The sequence below is a fragment of the Aplysia californica genome, unplaced genomic scaffold (genome assembly GCF_000002075.1).
Source record: "Aplysia californica isolate F4 #8 unplaced genomic scaffold, AplCal3.0 scaffold00037, whole genome shotgun sequence".
NCBI classification, from domain to species: Eukaryota; Metazoa; Mollusca; class Gastropoda; order Aplysiida; family Aplysiidae; genus Aplysia; species Aplysia californica.
The window spans coordinates 2,100,065-2,108,242 of NW_004797307.1; the positions used below are offsets into that span (position 1 = coordinate 2,100,065).

At 41.2% G+C, this 8,178-nt stretch overlaps 1 protein-coding gene across 1 annotated transcript in view; it reads left to right on the plus strand.

Moving 5' to 3' along the window:
• Positions 1–4,201: 4,201 nt before the first annotated feature.
• Positions 4,202–8,178, plus strand: part of LOC101845902 (KAT8 regulatory NSL complex subunit 1) — a 25,062-nt gene continuing 21,085 nt past the window's right edge. Inside the window, exon 1 of the mRNA XM_005091910.3 lies at positions 4,202–6,609. Coding sequence (XP_005091967.1) covers positions 5,180–6,609 — 1,430 coding nt within the window. The 5' untranslated portion in view covers positions 4,202–5,179. The remainder of the gene's footprint in view (positions 6,610–8,178) is intronic.

Sequence of the window (8,178 nt, forward strand, 5' to 3'; positions counted from 1 at the left end):
CTCTTTTTGCTTACCTGTCTCTCTCTCTGTCTCTCTCTCTCTCTCTCTCTCTCTCTCTCTCTCTCTCTCTCTCTCTCTCTCTCTCTCTCTCTCTCTCTCTCTCTCTCTCTCTCTCTCCTTACTTGAATTACAAATGTACTTAAATGTAGAAGTGGGGTTTTAGGAAGACGGGGTGCTCCATGCTTCCTCGCCCCTCTTCATGAAAGTCCATTTCAGTGTGGGCAGGCTGATTGTCTCCATCATCAGCTGGTTGTTGTAGCGTCTGATGGGGTCCCGCAGGCTGCTTCTCCTACCTTCACCAGGCTGTACTCCTTTCGCAACCCTCCTTCTTGAAGGAGTCCTCTCCACGGCTGCTGGCTAGGTGATCTCGGACAAGGGCCACTACAGTTGGAGGGTCAAGGGTAAGCACCCCTTCTGTGTTTGCGGAGCCTGCTAGCTTATCTTCTCTTTCTTTTCCCTTGACTCCTGCATGTCCTGGGTAGAAAATCCACTGCCAGTGTCTGATTTTGCTGTCTTGGATTGTCTTAAAATAGTCTTGAACCAATCTGCATAGAGGCTGCCGGACAAGATCTTATCCAGAGTACTAATTGAGTCTGTAACAAAAGTAGCCTGCTGGTATCCATTAGTGCAAAGCCATTTCAGAGCCTCATTGATTGCCTTTATCTCCATGCACATGCATGATATGACGAGGCCCGTTGCCCCAGATGCCTCCTGGATTGTTATTCCTTGGCAAGAAGTCGTGTAAGCCCAGCCCAATTTGATCCCACGCTGAACAGAGCCATCAGTGAAGATGTTGGTTTTATCCTCTCTGTAGTTCTCTTTAATTAAAGTCTGGATTTCTGCATGTGTTGCACCTTCAGGCCCGTCACGACATTCACGCCCAAATGTAGCAATCACCTGAGTGAACCTGTCTTTCACCTCATCCGCAAGTTGTACCCGTGTTTTCCTTCATCTGATTGCCCCCACAGTGAGACCACACTCTTCAATGGTTTGCATTGCCTGGGTCATCCACTCCGTGCCTCGTTTAAGTCTTGGGTTAGTTTGACGACTTACTTTGTCATGAAGAAGATTCTGTGGATCTGCGCAGACTTTCAGATAAGCTTTGAGCTGAGCGAGCTTGTCTTTCGTTCATGCCGGATAGGCCTACATTGCAGTAGCTGATGTATCTTTTGTGCAACCGAGTATGGCTCTCGATTCCTTCATTCTGGATCACGTTCAGCCTTCTACGTTGCGTCTTGGACAGTGTCAGTAGACCAAAACCACAATCTACCTGAGACAAAACAAGCATGTCAAAGAGTAAGACCAAATTTCTCTGCGGCATCTTGTCTCTCGGCATCACCTTCACTACATCCAGCCCTTTTCTGACTTTTGTGATGATTTTCAATATGTGCTTCTTTCCACTCAATGTCCTGTCAAATACTATTCCGAAATAGCGCAGTGTTTTTTCTCTTTTGATTGTCTGGCCTTTGATGTAGACATCTGGCATCTGGGCTTTCACTGCTCGATTGTTGAGAGAGCACCAGAATACTGTCGCTTTTCCAGGATGGATTTTGTCTTTATTTCCTTCACACCATACTCCAATCCTATCAATCTCTTTCTGTATACTGCTAGACCGTCATCCACAAAGCTTAGTGTCCTGCCAGGGCCCTTCCAATTGGTTAGAAGCGATTCCTATTGTATAAACGTTGAACAAAATAGGTGATAGGGCAAAGCCTTGAGGTAAGCCAGGTGCGATTTTGTCGTGCAAACGTTTGATGCACATGAGCCAAGCCTCATAGACACCCTCCTCTTCAACATTGCTTCTCCATTTCAGATAATCAAAGCTAGGGTGATTCTCATGTTGACTAGCGTCCTCATATCAGTATATTCTCGTATTGTACCCTTCATAAGAAGTCATGTATACGTCACAAGGGAGTGATTGGTATCTCCTCAAACAATTACCAATAGCCCGTTGGCAAACTGACAGTTACGCATCGGATTATCTCTTTTGATTCAGTCTGATATAAGCTCTGGTGTGCAAACGTGGGAAAGGGGGGGGGGGGGGGCGGGCATCAGGGTCTTTACGCTAAAATAAAATGTATCTCTAGAATTATGAACACTGGGTTTTCTCCGCGTATTATAATGGCATTTTTTTTAAAATCGGAGGGGCAATAGCAGTTAATATAGTCTGATCTAAACGGGATGAAAACGCGTTGGGACTAGAATGGGTACAATACCAACACAAAAATTTTGTGACGAACACGGATTCGATTCTACAATTTCGTCTACATGCAGGGTGATCCAAAAACAACAACTTTACAACTTGTTTTTTAAATATCTTCCGCCATACTAAAGTTTTGCGTTTCAGATTTTAACATAACGTTTGGAAGCCAAAAGGAATTTGTCTGATATGTATTTTAGATAAGTCCATTAAATGGTTTTGCTCTATATAACGCATTACCCCCCCCCCCCCACTTTCAACCTTATCGCCATTTTCATAGCATGACGCACCAGTTCGCATTAGGCCTGCCACTAAAAGTTGCAACAATCACGCCATATTGCAGGCTACAGCACTAACAATTCAACAGAAATCTGCAGATATTATTTTTCCAAAATTGTGTTCGCCTGCTTAGATCAGGGTTACGTTTAGTAAAGAACAGGGCGCTTTTTGTATTGAACATTACCTCTCCACTAACTCACCATCCCTGACATTCCGTAAATTCAGCGCACGTCATGGAGAAAATGCTTAGGTACCCTCAAGACCTTTGGCGTCTTGAGTAGAGAAGTTCCGTCAGTTTGGATCTACAGCAAATCAGAACTAAAAAGTTCTTTAAAACTTGACCACTTCATGTCGAACACGCACCATGCGCAGCCCTTTAAACGTCACCAGAGTGCACATTTCAGTAACCGAGTCCGTAGGCGATCTGCAGCTAGGACTTTCCTACACCTCAACAGTCTGCATTCTCATGGCATATATTAACCTAAGACTATACCATGTTTATCTTCGCAAGGCCGAGATGACATGGAACAGGGCATGGCAATGTGTTCAGGATTCCTCGATTGTCTTGTAAAGAGGGATCATTTCCTCAATGACATAATTTGGTTTAGTGCAAAGCCCATTTTTACCCTGCAGGATATGTTAACTCCAAAGATGCTGTCTATTGGGCACCCCACTCTATTGTCTCTAGAAGCCACTTGTTAGTGAACATGTGCAGTGTATGTGGCTTTAAGAATTCATAGTTTAACAGGTCCTCGTGTAAGGGCGCCACTGAACATTTCGAACGACGCGTTAAAAATGTGTCGAGTCCAAAGGTGGGAATGTGGAGCACTGCTTCTAGGAATTTCAGAATGAAATCATTGGGTTTTTAAAACTCTGTAGAATAATTAAAATATTGTTTAAATATCACAGGGGTGGAAAATTAATGTCAAAGAGAAAATGAAGAAAAAGGTCAACTAATCTTTTCACGACTTCCTTTACAAGATTTTAAAACATTGGTGAACTTTGCGTTTTTGGGTGCTTTTTTCTTTAAGCCGTTTCCGTTTTCAAAACATGTTTCTTCTTCGTATATTTTATATCAAGCAAATCCATTTTGAATGAATTATGTCTGTTCCAAATTACAGCATTCTAGAACAATTTTTTGCGCGAGATATTCAGAAAAAAAGTTGTAAATTTTTTTTTGGATCACCCTGTACATGGCGTATGTATAACTTTAACCCATTTTCTGAGAGACGGTCGACTTATGGACGATCTACTTTGGTGGGCAGTCAGGGTTAGTGTTCCTTTGCGGGTTATTCCTCAGTTTAATAATCAATACTTTTATTTTGTGGGGCAGGTGGCGAGAAAAGACCCAATAATATAAGCCGTTGTTTGTTGTTGTTGTTGTTGTTGTTGTTGTCTATTTTCTTTTTTGATAATTTTTTGTTACTTATATTTTGAATTCTGCCTTTGAGCCTCAGCCGGCAATGTCTTTATAATAATATTATAATTATACATAATACATAGAGCTACACATTTTGAACTTGGCCGTCATGTCATTTTGTACTATACATGTACTTTAAACTCTTTCATTTTCCCAAAGCGAGCATGATCAACAAACTCTTAGGCCTAAACTTGAAGCCAAGAAGAAATCAAACAAAATGACGGTCTAATTTTCAATAACGGATGTTTTTTTTAAAGTTCTCATCAAATCTGAACTAAATCGTAAGAATGTGTGCTATAGTTGCGAAAGTAAAAGCAAGAGCTGTTTTAGAGTGGAGGCGCGAACAACCGTTTTGTGACTTGTGGAAAGCAGTGTGGTCTAAAGAAGCCAGGCCTACACTAGGCCTAAAAACGCAATTTTCAACTTTTCAGTGTTTACGGTAATTCAACGATTTACCCAATGGCTTCGCCTCATTCATATTCAGTAAGGCTTTGTGAACTCTGACCTGCACCTCTAGCCAATCATCTAATTCCCCGTAGAGGGGTCTGAATATTGAAAAAGCTTCGCTACAAGAAGCTCGTGTTGTTTGTAATGGTTATTGTGAATCAACTTTGCCGCCATGACAGGGGCCGCAACGTACGTTTACTGAAATGATGAATTTGTGCTGTTTTTCTGTTGCTCTGATTTTTCCGACTTGATGGATTGAATTAATTGTTTATTGTTAAGTGATTTGTGTCAGAAATATTGCAGCTGTGGTTCGCCATGACTTTGGAAATCGCGAGAGTCTCAACATCCTTCTAATCATAATGCGGTTTGCAAGGACGTGGCCTGATCACGTGGTTCTACTGTTATGTTATGAGGCAAGCGTAGCAGTGCTTTGTAGGGCTGGGCCAAGTTGAAGTGAAAACCACCGTCTTGCCCAATGCTACTTGTTGTCAGCCTCGGGGACAATTCGCATTTGTTTTTTGGAATCTCACCGATGATACTATCTGGGACATTCGTATGTGTGCTTGAAGAAGACCAGGTTGCAACAGCAGGTTTTTGTTTTGACAAGTGAAGAATAACCTCTCCTTTTTCCTGTTATTTGCGAAAAAGTCACGTGCTTTTCATAGTCTGTGCTTGTCCCACTTTCACATCAAAATGACAGCGTGCTTCAGTTCATTGTCATAGCGGAAATTGTATGGATATAAATCGTGCAAGCTGTGTTCACTCGTAGATCTATGTTGCAAAACATAAGATCAGATATCCTTTTTTAAACCTTCTGTTTTGGATGCGTTTATATGTCGGGTTCATCAACTCTGAGGATATGTTTGGCCGCAATGGCACCGGCGCTGACTGAAGCGGCATCAGCGCGACTAAAACTTCAAGACACTTCAGTTAGGAACGAGCCGCCTACAAGGAACACGGACATAACTGAACACTCCGTGGCTTCTCGTCTATTGCCCTCAGGGAAAGAACGATCAGCTAGGACCAAGGGGGATTTAAATTTCCCGAGTAAACTGGGTGGATCAAAGGAGGGGCAACTGTCCCACCTGTCATTTGTCAACGTGAAAACCGACAACAAAGTTAACGGGACTCACTTTGACCCAGAGGCGAGGTCACCCCGTCGGGGGAACACTAAGGCAACGCAATACCAATTATCAGCGTCTATTGCTTTACCAAGCAAAAAGCTGCCAGGGTTGACCACTGTGAATTTGAAAGAGTCTCAGTTTGATCAGTTTTATAAAGTTTCAGAGGATTTTCAGATCAGTCCTGTGAAAGACAAAGATACATTTATTGAAAATTTAAAAATAATGAATCAGCCGCAAAAAGCAGCTGAAAAACAAGTTGATTCCAATAAAGTAGTAGACAGTGGTGTTGCAAAGACAGGTTTAGTAAGTTTTAAAAGATCAGATCCCCTTAAATCAGGTATGGTGAATGGGGACAATGATGATCTGAGGGAGAAATCAGAAAATCGACTGACTTTGAACGAGTGTAACGAGAAAGGTGATGCTGGTCTGGGAAGAAGCATTTTGGAAGGGTTAGCGTCAAAATTGTCAAATAGGGAGGAATCTCTAAAACAGTCCAGCAGCATGGGTGTATACATAAAAGAAGACAAACTACTTCCTCATGTGGAGTCTGAAGGGAGCTCCAAGTTTGAGGTGAAAGAAGTTCACATGGAGGAAAAGATGAATGAGGAAATGAGGAAAGATTGCATGAAGAAGCAAGCTTATCTTGAAAAGAAAGTTGATACACTTTTGAGGAGAATGAAGAGGATGAAAGGAAAAGTGGTTGAAGCTCACACAAAGGAGCAGCTCCGACAGTTTGTCAACTACCAACACAGAAATCTCCAGATGGTTGCCAAGACAATAAAAAAGGAAGCACCGGGACCAGAGGAGCTGAAAGAACATTTCCTGAGCAATGAAGAAGTGAAAAACATGTCCACTGCGCAGCTGGTGAAGCTGGTAAAAACTCACCAGTCAAACAAACCTGTTGCTCCTGTAGACAATTCTTCGATGCGGGTAGCAATGGGCAGCAGCAGTAGTGCTGTTTTCATGGACCCATCTATCCGTAGCCAGGCATCTCGGACTTCAGAGAGACTGGCTCATAGCATACAGACTGCCAGGTCAGAGCTCGATTCTGATGCAACTGCCAGTAGTTCTGGTGGTGAAAGTGGAGACGAAGATGGGATTCCATCTCAGCTGCCTTCAGATGTCGCTTTGCCAGCCCTGTAAGCATATGTTTTGTGCTTTGTTTTTTTACTTGTTCATTGTCACCATTTTAATTTCAAGGGTTCTTCCTGTTTTGTAGGTTTATAATGTGTAGCCTAGATCTAGTATGTTTACTTTTTGTCACGAATATGTTATATATAGATCTAGATTCTAGTTATGATAGAATGAAATACCACATTTAATGTGACGGTGAAAGTTTAAGAGCAAGCATGTTAAACTCGGGATTCTCTCTGCGCCTCGTCATGTCACATATATATAGACATAGTCTATTCTATAAATTGTAATTGATACTTGTGTGACTATGATGAGGGTCACACTACAACTAGTCTACTATTTTTAAAGCTATTTTACCCGTCTCAACTATTTGATGTTGTATGATAAAGGTATTTTGCAGATATTTGTTACTTTCAGAAACTTATAATGTGCTGCTTACAAATGTTTTAGTGTTAGAACAAATTAAAATACAAAGACAAGTGGTGATGCAATTTGTAAAAATAATAAATGTTTAAAAGACAGCATACACACAGTTTGCAGCAGTGTCAAGCGCTTTTTGTATGGAAACTGCAAGTCTTGTCTGAAGCTTTAACACTAAATATTCAGGAAGGTACATGTATAATAAAACCAGGTATCCCCGGCTCAAGATGTTTTGCTGTGAGTGTGGAATTCTAAAAGTACTAGTAGTACAGTTTGCAGGCTCTCTTGTGTCAAGGCAACATGAAAGATAAAAGGTGCTTGAGAATAATAATAATGCAAATGGAACATTTAAAGGAAGAGAAATTTAAAAAATCATTTCCGAGATTCCTTTGACAAGTCGGGGTGACTTATTGTTTAGTATAAAAAGGTTAAGGAGATCAACAGACAGTAGAGTATTGGAAGTGTTTTTCAGTTATTTTCACATGAGAAAATTATCCAAATAATTATGTGACAACTGTGACTTCAGTATGTGTAGTTTTGTAATGATGGGCTTGAACTTGCTGTCATCGTCATCATACTACTCAATGGTAAGTTTTGTTTTTTGCCTTGTGATTTCCTACTCATAGAGCTGTGGTTTGTACCGGCAAATATAAGGCTAGCGGAGTGATATGCTTACAATGATCTGTCTTACCGTAATGACTTAATGGCACACTAATAAAATTTGTTCTCTTAGAGTCTTTGTCAAACACCGTCCATAGTACTGTACTGTAGTAATGTACACCACACCAAGCAGATCGCTTTTCATGTTTCATTCCATTTGTTTGTTTTAATTTTAGTTGGAGGAATTCTGTAATGAGCGACCACTATGAAATAGAGGTTTGGGGTAGGATGAGGTCTAAATCTAGATCTAGGTCCCTTCTTAATTTCATCTTTCCATTTAATTTCCATCATAATTGTTTTTTCATCACAACGGCTTCTTTGAACTGATTGAATGAACACACTAAGGATGGGTTGGCAGAAGACTTAGTAGCAAGCGAATATGACTGCTATGAGCAGTCTTTGACTTGAGGCTGATTTGTCACTTAAATGACATCGACTGACTGACCATGCTGGGCAAGAAAGACCTCTGTGGACAGTTTGAAAATACCCCCCCC